The sequence below is a fragment of the Notolepis coatsorum genome (assembly GCF_963971535.1).
Source record: "Notolepis coatsorum genome assembly, chromosome: 7".
Lineage (NCBI taxonomy): Eukaryota > Metazoa > Chordata > Actinopteri > Aulopiformes > Paralepididae > Notolepis > Notolepis coatsorum.
The window spans coordinates 129239737-129253228 of NC_140171.1; the positions used below are offsets into that span (position 1 = coordinate 129239737).

General features: G+C 41.0%; 1 protein-coding gene across 2 annotated transcripts; it reads right to left on the reverse strand.

Moving 5' to 3' along the window:
* On the reverse strand, positions 1 to 13393 carry rpsa (ribosomal protein SA). Of its 2 annotated transcripts, none has more exons than XM_084319268.1 (8): positions 13344 to 13393; positions 11265 to 11436; positions 10166 to 10284; positions 5653 to 5898; positions 3825 to 3953; positions 2433 to 2601; positions 1573 to 1611; positions 1 to 169 (listed from the first exon to the last, which is right to left on the reverse strand). In XM_084319268.1, the coding sequence occupies exons 2-8, from the start codon at positions 11395 to 11397 to the stop codon at positions 75 to 77; spliced, it is 930 nt and encodes a 309-aa protein (XP_084175394.1). In that variant the 5' UTR covers positions 11398 to 11436; positions 13344 to 13393; the 3' UTR covers positions 1 to 74. The 2 variants fall into 2 exon arrangements, with proteins under 2 accessions (XP_084175394.1, XP_084175393.1); XM_084319267.1 differs by having other exon boundaries at positions 1 to 187.
* Between the last annotated feature and the right edge of the window lie 99 nt (positions 13394 to 13492).

Genomic DNA, 13492 nt, shown 5'->3' on the forward strand with positions numbered 1-13492 from the left:
TTTTATTCATTCAGCCAACTTTATTGACCATCAGCTCACAATGATTATCTTGGATTCCTGTGTGATTGACAGACTTAAGACCAATCAGAATTGGCGCCACCCCAGTCAGAAGCCTGAGCAGTGGGGGCAGCTGACCAATCCTCAGTAGCAGGCTGGGCGCTCCAATCCTCTGTGGGAGGGAGGGGATCTAGTGTGAGAACATAGCATTAATGAACTATTCTAACTCATTACAAAATAATTACATAATGGCATAATAAATATAGACAAGAATTTGAGAAAGAAAACTTTGTATTGGTCCAACAATAAACAGGGTAGTCTTTATGGTGGGAACAAGGACATTTCCATAGATGCAAAGCAGGCTGAAACACTAACTCAAAGCCCAAGGTAAAGATGTTTTGTGCATTTAATCAACTCATCATGCTCAACTCTTATAGGGTGCTGATCCTCAACCTTTTTTTAACCTCATTGAAGAAAAATGTGACACTCCAGCCAATTTGTTTACAAATTGCTCAACGTTTTGCCAGGCAAGCTTTCTCAAACATTATGCTCTTGACAAAGGCTTCCATGTCGAAAAGTTGAGCTCCAGCTTCTAAAAAGCATACAATTAAGTGTGGCTCAGGTCACTATCAAACCCCCTTCATTGGGCAGAAGCCCTCATGGCGTTAGCGAAAACCCGGCCCAGTTAATCTGGCACACTTCCGACACCATAACACCGACATCAGTGCTAGGTTTTAATGGTGTGCTGCGTTTATCAGAGCAGGTCTAACAGACTACAATAGAAGATTAAAGATTCCCTCTAACCACAAAAAAGCATTTTTTCCCAAAAGAATTTATATAAGTGCCAAATTCCATCTTTGTTCCTTAGCTAATCTTGCACGGCTGATTTGAAGTCAGTCTTGAGACTTCTCACTTCCATGACTTGCTGTATCCAGGCACTAGATTTGAGCATTGGCTGTGAAAGAATTCCCACCGATTGACATGGAGACTATACAAACATGACAATAAAAATAGAACACAAGTTCTGATAACATCTACTACAGCTAGCCAGCCATTCCTATTTACCTTTTTATATTTGCTTCCACTACTGCACCTTAAGTTTGAGTCCCAAATCTCATATGCAAATATGACAAGTACAATCTAATCTAATCATTCATAGTATAATTTTTAATAGCTAGTCAACATGCTAATCGTGATTAGCGCCATGCTAACGTTTATCTATGGCCATTTCCAATGAGGCTATGCTAATGCTCCCGTGTGTTGCTGGTGGAAGTAGCTTGGTGGCCTGGTATGCAAAGCAATTGTTAACACTTTTTGATCCCATTTATTTTCATGAATTGGATGAACTGTTGGACAAGAATTGGCATGCTAGCTTGATAGCCAAATCTGAGCTACGTGGTTTGCAAGCTGGTTGGCTGGGTGACTTGATTGACACTAGGGGCAGGGCGGCTAACTGAGCGAGTGGGTGAATTATGACATGACTGAGTGAGTTTGAGACAGATGATTTGCATCTTAAAAAGAACAACTCTCCATCGTATTTAAAGATTATGTTTAACAAATGTCAACATTACTTACCAGCAAAACCTTCAGCTGGGGCCTTGGCAGCAGGGGCACCTGCAGAATACGGGAAAGAAATTGACATTCGGTAAATTCATAATATTCCAGAAAATAAGATCTTTGAAAAATAGTCCTGTGCCACCCAGGAAATGGCACTGCAAACGGATCCAACTGAAACTACTACATTAACATTCTAATTCAAGGACATGCTTCAACAGGAGCATTGAGAACCACTAGTTACCACCACCAAGTAACCCAAATCCACTGATGCGATGAGACTAGTTCTTGAGCTTGAATATGTGTAAAGAATTCCATTATAGCTGAGGAAACCTTGAGAATATTTTAAGAAGATCATATACTTCGATGAGTAAATATTGTCTGAATGATTCGAGGTGTGGCTCAGGTCACTATCAAACCCCCTTCATTGGGCAGAAGCCCTCATGGCGTTAGCGAAAACCCGGCCCAGTTAATCTGGCACACTTCCGACACCTTAACACCGACATCAGTGCTAGGTTTTAATGGTGTGCTGAATGTTTATCACAGCAGGTCTAACAGACTACTATAAAGGAATGATTCATTTAGGGATGCACAGATAGCGGTATCGGACTGATGCAAAGCGACATTGCCATAGAGAACCTTGCTAGGGCACCCGACTGCGTGACCAACCAACAGTCATGCTTGGAACCCATTGCAGCCTAATAACATGACTCGTTTTTGTTACATTACTTTCCCCCAGTGCTCATTCAGCTGGGAAATGGCCAATTCCCTACTAACTTTTATCATAAAAGCATCGATAAAAGATTTCTACAATCTGTACTAGAACCAAACAGCCAACTACCACTGCTACTATTCTAGATAATAGTTGTTGTAAGTCTTACCCTCGGCAGCAGCTGGGAACTGCTGGATGGGTACCGAGGGCACCGGGACGCCCTCTGACCAGTCTGCCACCTCAGGCTGGGTGAAGTCAGCTGCAGGGGCGGTCCACTCTCCCTGGAACTCCTCCTTGCCGACAGCCTTCTCAGCTGCTGCCTGCTCCTCCTTCTCAATCTGGACATACAAAACATTCAATGTTAGAATTTAGCTACAAAAGCATTATATAATTTTTTTTTAAAGTCCCACATAGGAGACTGTTGATAAAAGTTTATGTTTTAATGTGAATAATATTCCAATACTAATTAAAACCCCTTAACTGAAATACAGGCTGTTTTATGGAGACTTTTGCCATGACAGATGGGAGATTGTCCAGTACAGATGAGACTAGTGATGAAAGCACCACTCCTACCAGAATTCCCCCAGTCACTGACCAAAAATAATAATAAATAAAGACATTGTAAATTTGATAACTACACACTATATTCAAATCACACTGCCCCTATGCTTTTGTGCATGCAAGTGTGCAGTGGTGTTTGGGATGGGGGGGGGGGGGGGGGGTACTGTTGAGGATGTGGCTACACTATCACACAACCATCTAATATTATGGCAAATTATATACCTAAAACTGATATTAAAGATTTATAGTTTCTGTGTGATCAAATTGTGGAATTTGTTGATATTGTAAATAGTCACACAACTAAATAATGAAACAGTCACACAACTAAATAATGAAACAAAGTCAGATTCCTCACAAAATTACCCGAAATATTTTAGGATGTTAAATAAGTGATTAGTAAATATGGTCTGAATGATTCAAGGTGTGGCTCAGGTCACTATCAAACCCCCGTCATTGGGCAGAAGCCCTCATGGCGTTAGCGAAAACCCGGCCCAGTTAATCTGGCACACTTCCGACACCTTAACACGGACATCAGTGCTAGGTTTTAATGGTGTGCTGAATGTTTATCACAGCAGGTCTAACAGACTACTATAAAGGAATGATTAATTTAGGGATGCACAGATACCGGTATCGGACTGATGCAAAGCTGGAACCCAAAAACAGGCATCTGGCAACAAGTAAATGCAAAAGAAGCTAATATTGTATTTAAGTGTTCAAACCTCTTTCTCTATAGCACTCAAAAGGACTTCAGAATGTTACCTTTCAAAAGAGACCAGACTCATGCATGTGCTATAAATAATCACAAATAACTTTGGGTATGCAATCGACAGGGGTTTTATGCCAAATGTGCCCGCAACAACACTTTCATTACCGTGCAATGCAATATAAAGATCAATTGGATTATCCAATGCGATTTAATCCATTTTATCTGAATAGTTGATTTCTCTATATTGCAGTCCTAGCAAACATGTCATTACACTGTTGAGTGTATGCATCCTACCTCCTCAGGATCTCTGTAGAAGTAGAGATCAGGCATGACCTCCCATTGGTGTTCCCTGGAGATTGTGCCCCTCATCCTCAGCACCTCCCTGGAAAGGAACCACCACATCAGACCCACAGAGTGGTGGCCCTGGAACAGACAAAACAAGCTTGAATTAAGGCCACATCAACACAGAACCGATCTTTTTCGTTTTTATTTCAAAAGTTCTGTAAAAAAGAAAGATCGCCTCAAGAAATATGTGCATCCAAACAAAACGAGTGAAAATGTTGTAACGCTGCCACAAATGTACAAAATAAACGTCTTTCAATAGCTTCAGTGGTTTAGACTTTGCCCTTTTATTTTGAAACCCGCCGACCGGAAGTATTATCCTTGTTATCGCCATCATTTAATAAATTATTTTTATTAAATAATTTCTCCTACAGAATGCCTCCAATAAAAGGCATGTCTTTTAGAAGACATCAAGAGGAGCTCTAGCCCTGGAGGCTCCATGCTTTACTGTGGTGGTTCATCTCTACCTGGGTGAACAAAGTGCTAAATTCGATTAAATCTGTTAACGGCAGCTCGCTTTCTGACTGCACAGTCAATTCTATTGTAAACCAATGAGTGAATTACCACCGTTTGTGCCGTTCTTTATTTACAGAAGTCTGTTGACTCATACCACATCTCAGCATCCATCAAACCATGTGCGCATATGCTGCTTGCCAGCCAACCGACTGTCAAGAATCTGCAGTCATTGAAGTCAATACAATAGTCTGAGCAAGTAAACATTCTATAGTAAAACATAGAAACTGAATGTTTGCTTTGGAACACACCACAAGGCATCATTATACACAAATAGTGTTAAGATTTATCGTAAAGAATTCCATTACAGTGGAGGAAACCTTGAGAATATTTTAAGATCATATACTTCGATGAGTAAATATTGTCTGAATGATTCAAGGTGTGGCTCAGGTCACTATCAAACCCCCGTCATTGGGCAGAAGCCCTCATGGCGTTAGCGAAAACCAGGCCCAGTTAATCTGGCACACTTCCGACACCTTAACACCGACATCAGTGCTAGGTTTTAATGGTGTGCTGTGTTTATCAGAGCAGGTCTAACAGACTACAATAGAGGAAGATTAGATTCCCTCCAATCAAACAAAATTAAGTTTGTTTTCCAAAAGCATTTTTACAAGTACCAAATTCCATCTTTGTTCCTTAGCTAATCTTGCACGGCTGATTCCAAGTCAGTCTTGAGACTTCTCACTTCCATGACTTGCTGTATCCAGGCCACTAGATTTTAGCATTGGCTGTGAATGGTCTCAACAATTGCATTGTTGACAGATGACCCAAGATAATGAGACTCTGCGTTTCTCCAGTTTCTGCCAATTAGTGGTAATATACCTACTTGTTTTAAGTCTGCTCACCCAGAACAGTCTAGCTTTTAAAACTTGTTGCACAACAATACCACCATTGTGAATCACTGCTCTGCCAAAATATTTTGTGATAAAGTGTAGACTATTCCATCTGCCCAGGGAATTTACAGCTACCCTTGCGACTGCAGCCTATATTCATAGTCTATTTAACATGAATATATTCCCGTGAAATCTTTTGCTTGTGCAAAAATGTTCAATGCAGAGTTGGAATAAATCATTTTATTTCCACATTATCTGGCCCATTCATTCAGAAGAATATGGAGAAAGTTAACAGGGTTTCCACACTTGCACAAGAAAACCTGGTAGAGGTCATCCCTTGGGCTACAATGGCACAAAGATGTTTTTGGAAAATGTATTAAACAAAGATAAAAATAATATATATATATATTTTCAGATTGTGTCCCTTTCCATACCTTGTTATTGCAAGGGATGGCAATGTCCACATAATTGAGTGGAGAGTCAGTGTTGCAAAGGGCGATGGTGGGGATGTTGACGTAGGAGGCCTCAGTCAGTGGCTGGTGGTCAGCACGGGGGTCGGTGACGAGCAGGAGGCGGGGCTCCCTGAAGGCCGCCTGGATCTGATTGGTGAAGGTACCAGGGGTGAAGCGACCGTGGAAGGTGGTGGCGCCGGTGGCTGAGGCGAACTTCAGCACAGCCCTCTGTTGGGAGAGCAGGGATAGGGAGTACAGAATCTGAGACATGGACTGGTGTAACATGAGCGCAGAATGGCAGCGGTGATACACATACGTCTGTCTCAAGACTTAGTCCTGTATGTATCAACAAATGCGCATGTTGGTGTGAAATGTATGTGTGCCATTATTACTATCAACTAGGGCTGTCCCCGACTAAGGATTTGGATGGTTGACTATGATTGGCCAAAATTAGGCCAAAATTAGCCGTTAGTAGAAAAAAAAGACTAAGAGGTTGGCAGTCGACGACCGATTAGTAGACTAATAGGAGTCAGCCCTACTATCTAGGGGTGCACCGATATATCGGTCGGGTATCGGTATCGGCCGATAAGTGCCTTGTTGACTGCTATCGGCCTATCGGCCGATAAGCTCAAATGTGCCGATAGCAGTCGCCGATAAATACCCATCAATTTGTGTAGCGTCAAAAGGCAAAAAAAAAAAAGTTCACTCGCGCGATCTACCTGCACAACGCCCGCCGTCCCCCACACACACACAATCTACTGCATCAAAGTAACTACTTATGATTAACAAGGCATTCGTTTTGTGGCATTAGCGTTATATAGTTAGTGTTACACGGACAATAACATCAGCATATTATTATTACCCATAGCAGCAAGGCATTACTCCGAGTCCGTTCATTAGCTCGGTTCCATTCCGTTGCTCATTCCGTACCCAACTACACATTCTGCAATCTGTTAATAAAGTTTTCAACCAGACAAATGTATAGAAAGGCTTTGTTTTATTATAACATTTGTTGCAGTAAAATCATTATGTCTCATTTGGTCATGCGTGGAGCGCCGGTCGGCGGGCCGGGCAGCTAACGTAGCTACGTTATTAGCTATTAGATGCAAGACTAACGTTACTGGTGAAAATGTGATTTGCGTTGGAATACTCCTTTGTCAACTTGCTGTACTTTGCTTGCAGGTCTGCAGTCATTATTGCTGCATTATGAATAGCCGCAACTTTAGCCAAGGTAACGTTATGGCTAAACCTTTAACAATAGTTAACGCTAGCTTTCGGTTAGCTGTTCAATGCTATTAATAACACAACTCCCCGTCAACACCCTCTCTCGGGAAGATGGCATTTAAGAAAGTATCTGCTGTTAAAATGAAGTGTTACACGTTCAATAACAAGCATATTATTTACCCGAAGATAGCAGTAAACAAGGCATTACTCAGTTAGTACGTTCATAGCTCGGTTCCATTCCGTTGCTCATTCCGTACCCAACTACACATTCTGCAATCTGTTAATAAAGTTTTCAACCAGACAAATGTATAGAAAGGCTTTGTTTTATTATAACATTTGTTGCAGTAAAATCATTATGTCTCATTTGGTCATGCGTGGAGCGCCGGTCTCTCGCAAACAGAATGCCCGGAAGTAGAAAAATTTATAAACGCTTGCCGATTGGTGGTAAGGACAGCAGGAGGTGGGTGCTAGCGGTCACCGGTGTGGCGTAATTGGCCGAATCGACTGTCAATCAAAATGGTTCCATTGCATTGGTTGAAAGCTCTGGTTGAGAGAATAGTATCCTGCTGCAGGCCGCAAGAATGATTGCATTGGTTGAAAGCTCTGGTTGAGAAAATAGTATCCCTCTGCAGGCCGCAAGACGATACTGGGAGAGAGATAGTGATACCATAAACATATTTCTTGATGTTTCCTTTTTTTAAGTAAGTAAAGAGGCCTACAAATACAAACACATACAAATATACAGTAGTTTCATTAAAAAAAAAAAAAAAAATTATAAAAAAAAAAAAAAAAAAAAAAAAAAATTACAAATACTTATATACAAATATCGGTATCGGTATCGGTATCGGCCGATAGTGTTAGTTGAACAATCGGTATCGGTATCGGCGGCCAATTTTCATATCGGTGCATCCCTACTACTATCAACTGTAATAATTGTGGAATATTACTATAATGAGCTGCATGTGTATGAACCAAGCATCTCACTGTAATGTACCTGTACTTTATTTGTGACAATAAACTACTACAAGGATATGATATTGGATATTAGGATAGGATGTTCCAAGTCTACCATCACTGGCTGTGGAAAATTCATGTACTTTAGGTTCACACTATTGGCAGATATGTCAAAATTGCATTAGTGCATCTCTTAATTATTTAATTTCTTTATGTACTTTACAACTGAAATTAGAGTAGAAAATGTTTTGTGGCCTTGGCACCACAAAGCTTCCGATGGTAATTTCCTTTTTTTTCTTTCTTGAAACCAGTCACGTCACTCTACTGTGATTGGACCGTTGGCTTGAGTGCAATGTGGGACTTGTAGTTTTTGAACGATTATAGTGGAGAAAAAAAGCACGATTGAGGCTGTAATCTTGAGTCACACACCGTGCGAGTAATTGATTTTTCCGCTTTGCACACACATATTCCTAGGGGCATATGCGAGCAATATGGTCGCACTGTAAAGCCCTGTGGGGACCTGGCTACAGGACAGTCCACATATAGGCAGGGATTAAAGCAAAAAAAATACCTCCTGACTTTTTCAGGCCAAGTCATATTCTTATTTTAACCTCCACTATATATACTTATTTAATAGCGTTAGCGTTTTAAGGGAACTAGATCATTTTGAACATCTTTTCTATTGCCAGTTTGCTTTTACGTAATATCAATGCCGTTTTCAATTAATTAAATGAAACAGATTGCAAGGGTTGACTGACTTTGTCATACAAATAAACAAATCTACATACCGTAATTCCTCTAATAGTAACCCCGGCTTGTATTTGTTTCAACTGTAGCGGGTACCAGGCTTGTATTAGGAGGAGGCCTGTATAAGAGGGAGGCCTATATTTAAAATTTTCAAACTGATCATACTGGGTACTGGGTTCATTTATTGAAACCAAGTACTGTATGAAATAGTAAACAGTGCAATTACAGGTGGTCACTGGTCATTTCAACGTTTTCAAAGTGAAATCAAGTAACTAGCTCAGTATGCAGCTCAGTATATTAGTAACCCGGCTTGTATTAGGAGGCCGGCTTATAATTGCTTAGCTCAAGAGCGCACCCGGCCATTAATAGAGACCCGGCTTGTATTTGAGACCCGGTTACTATTAGAGGAATTACGGTACTGTAACTTTTCAGTATAGTGTATAGTTCAAATTATGTATGGTCTATAGCTCAAATTCAGTATTGTGTATAGCAGCATTGTACTCTGGCATGTCAGTTCAGAAACATGCATACTGTGGCAATATTAAATATGGTAGTTGATTTTAGTATTACTTAGTTCCCTCAATGACCAATATAGTAAGGTAGTTGCTAGCAGCTTGTAAATTGTACCACTGGATTCCTCATCCTTGTAAATGTAGGATTAGAAACCAGAATCAAGATCCTAGGTGGTCTAGAACCTGAGTTACTGATAAAATAGGTGGTGGAGATTTTGGAAAATGGTTGCCATGGGACAAATCTGCGATGACCCTATAGCTAAAAATCCTTCTTAGGGCATATTCTAGTGTGCCAAATGTCATGCTTTTATCGTAAAGTACATGATTTCTCACATATTATCTGCTGGACTAAAGTCATAACCACCATATTGGTGCTTCACTTCAGTCAGGATGGGCTCAAAGTCAACACTGAACAATCGAGAATAAAAAAACTAAAAACAGTCAAGTCCAAGGTTTCCAGGATCCAATGTGGATTCTGGTTTGAGAGGGTAGGGGCCTTGGTAACAATGTGGGATGGGATCAGACAGGTAGGCATGCAGACAGATATGCATGCAATCAGTCATTGCTCCACACCAGTCACCCTCTCCATCAGGATTCCAGCAGGTAACCTTACACCCGAGATCAGTCGGGGTTCTCAGTGCCATACTGGACCAACAAGAGAGGGAGAATGTACTGACTGGGGAAGAGGAGGAGAAATCCTCCACGACTAACATCTCTCATCATCACTTCCAGCATCCCACACACACTATAGCTTAAAATGCATACTGCCCCAACTCTTGTCAAGTCTCAAGATCTTTTGTCAAGTGAAAAACATAACTTTGTAAGCAGCCTCCATAGCATCTTAGATCTCAAGTCCTCGACCATCTTGGCGTTAGGTGATATAGGACTTTAGTGGGCTGTTGTGGGGACCTGGCTACAGGACAGTCCACCTATAAGACTTGAGTGAGCTCTGTTGTGGTGGGGACCTGGCTACAGGACAGTCCACATATAAAACATTGTATACATACTGTATAGACCCGAGTTGTGCCGTGTTGAGACACCTGGAGGGCTCATCTGACCTGTCCAGTGTTCCTGGAGGAGATGACGCACACGTCGGCTGGGTTCTCAATGGCAACGATGGCCCTCGCCGCCAGCAGCAGCTTCTCCCAGGTCTTCCTCAAGTTGATGATGTAGACACCTGGTAGGAGACAAGATGAAGACTAAAAGATGACTAAAAGGCATAACATTACCTACCGGTAGTCTTCATAGTCAATATCTCGCTTAGTTTAGGAACACTAAGTACTGACTGAATATCATTGGATACTTTTAAGAACAAGACCCAAGTACACCAATATGGATCTTTTTTTCTCTGTAATTCATAATGGACATATTCAATGCAATATGTCAAAATGAACCAGAAATGTATAAGTAACAAATGTGCTGCAAGCAATAATATATCCATATTTTGTGGCTCAGGTCACTATCAAACCCCATTCATAGGACAGCTGCCCTCATGGTGTTAGCGAAAACCCGGCCGGGTCACTCTGGCACACGTCCGACACCCAAACACCAACATTAGTGCCAGGCTTTAAAAGTGTGCTGTATGTACAGTACATCAGGGCTGCAATGTGTACAGAGTCGTTGACAATTCGAGCACCAATCCACTACAGCCAGGGTTTTGCAGCGTAACTGCCAGTTTGTCAATTTAATTAATATATATTGCATAAAAGATCTCTTGCAGTATAGTCATTTACGTTTACATTTAGCAGACGCTTTTATCCAATAGATGATAGGGGCGCTTTTTTCCATTCTGAGCTCCTGTAGGAGCTGGTGTACCAACGGGAGACTCGGTTGATGAAATATGATTTCAGATTGCTAATAAAACTATATTCGTCGTCGTGGGCACTCAACGGGGGGGGGGGGGCTGATAAAACAGCATGTCGTCCGTGGCACTGTAAGGGTTAACACTCACTCTTGTGATGACTTTAAAAAAAAACACGTTTGTCATTATTACTACTACAGGATAGTTAAAACACCAATATGGATCTTTTTTTCTCTGTAATTCATAATGCACATCTTCAATGCAATGTCAAAATGAACCAAGGAGGCAGTGCCACTAGTTCACACTTGACCCTCTAATGCCCAATAAAAATCAGTGTGGCATCACCCAACACTCACCGTCACTCTTTCTCTTGTAGACATAGTGCTCCATCTGGAAGTCCATGTTGGTTCCTCCCAGATGGGTCCCTGCCGCCAGGAACTTCAGCACATCCTCCTCCTTCATCTGAAGGACATCCAGACCTCCGGACATCGTGACCTCTTTCCCTGTGTAACGAGTTTATTGGGAAAGCTGGAGGGGATTGGGGGCAGGAGAGAGCAGAGAAGGGTAAAGACACCTTTAGCTTGGTCAAGTTAATACACATCAAGTTGTATAAATTGAGTCTAGTTGCCTATACGCAATTTATACCTACCTACTAATTTCACTGTCTACAACTGCCCTACACTAATCATAGTGATCATGATTACCTACCTCATACTATATAACTGTATGATAGCATGGACAATAGTGTATAAATTTACTATAAATCACATATCCCGTCTGAATATACTTGCATATAATCCTTCTATATAACTACTTTTACACCTGCATAACCCAGACAACTGCATGATAGCACGTACAATAATGCTGTATGTATATATATATATACATGTTTATTCTTACCGTATGCATGTTCTTTTTTACATATCTGTAGATACTATATTATTTATACATATCCCTTTAGAGACCTAAAGATCCGTTGTCCCTCAGTTCCCAGGTTGTGTGTATGAGCACAGCTCTCTTCCTAGCGGCATTAGTGTCAGCGAGCCCGATGGCCATTATGAACGCCTGTACATTGTATATCACTATTGTACTTTACTGTTAGATTTGCACTCTGGTTGGAAGTCAAACTTTTTTGTTGTACTGTACTTGTGCTGTATAGTGACAATACATTTGAATCCAATATGTGCTTCTGCATATAGCCTGCAGCCCCATTTTTCAGAAATGTATAAGTAACAAATGTGCTGCAAGCAATAATATGTCCATATTTTGTGGCTCAGGTCACTATCAAACCCCATTCATAGGACAGCTGCCCTCATGGTGTTAGCGAAAACCCGGCCGGGTCACTCTGGCACACGTCCGACACCCAAACACCAACATTAGTGCCAGGCTTTAAAAGTGTGCTGTATGTACAGTACATCAGGGCTGCAATGTGTACAGAGTCGTTGACAATTCGAGCACCAATCCACTACAGCCAGGGTTTTGCAGCGTAACTGCCAGTTTGTCAATTTAATTAATATATATTGCATAAAAGATCTCTTGCAGTATGGTCATTTACGTTTACATTTAACTGACGCTTTTATCCAAAGCGACTTACAAGTTCTGTATGACAAGCCATCAGGAAGGGTCATACATCCGACTAATAGCGTTATCACCACGTTTATTATAAAAATGCTTTTTCCCAATTAGGCTGGCATGTAGCCTCGTGAAACGATAGTATCGTCGTTCTTATTAATATTAGTAGTATCGTCATTACTAAATCAGGATTTGTAGGTGTGATTGAGTAGCTCTCTTTTATATATACTATTTTTTTTAGAACCACAAACAGTAGTGTATTGTAGATCTGGTATGTCATGAATATAGATGTAGCAGTACTGTCTACCTGTATGTCATGTTATGATTAATTGACCCCACCCACTCCAATGTACAGTTTATTCCCCCTCAAATGTGTATGCTCTTTTTTCTTACTCTTTTTGTATCACAAACAGTAGTGTATTGTAGATCTGGTATGTCATGAATATATAGATGAAACAGTACTGTCTACCTGTATGTCATATACATTATGATTAATTGAAAATGGGGGACCCTGATGTAAACAAGACGAGTCTTTCTCTGGTCTGCATCCCCTTAACAATTGTGTGTATTGAGCCGTACTGTATTGTACCCATTCTGCAATCTGTTAATAAAGTTTTCAATCAATCAATCAACCAGTAACGTTATGTAGCCTAGGCAGCAGCACATGCTATCACGTTAGCCAAGCAGCTTGGCCTCCGGCCTAGTATTGCACGCGTTGTCATCTACATTTTATTTCATCTAGAACATCCCTATAGCGCCACGAATAAGATATAACGACGCACGGCATACTTGCACGTTTATAATACATTTGTTCCAACAGACGCTGTAAGTTACACCACTGCTAAATAACAAAAGTATCTCACCACGAGACAACGCCGTTGGAGTTCTGTACTTGACGGTAAAAGAGACCGAGAAGCGGAAATTACGTTGCTTTTATACTCCAACGTCGTCCAATCAGCTTCTATATCCGGGGGAAACAAAATCCAATCGATTGAAAACGTTATTAATAGAT

Excerpts from the sequence above, each read along its gene's own strand:
- rpsa (XM_084319267.1), bottom strand. The coding sequence starts at position 11,397 with ATGTCCGGAGGTCTGGATGTCCTTCAGATGAAGGAGGAGGATGTGCTG. Across the intron at positions 3,954-5,652 it reads CCATCCCTTGCAATAACAAG|GGCCACCACTCTGTGGGTCT; the intron begins GTATGGAAAGGG and ends TGTCTGTTCCAG. Across the intron at positions 2,602-3,824 it reads TCTACAGAGATCCTGAGGAG|ATTGAGAAGGAGGAGCAGGC; the intron begins GTAGGATGCATA and ends TTGTATGTCCAG.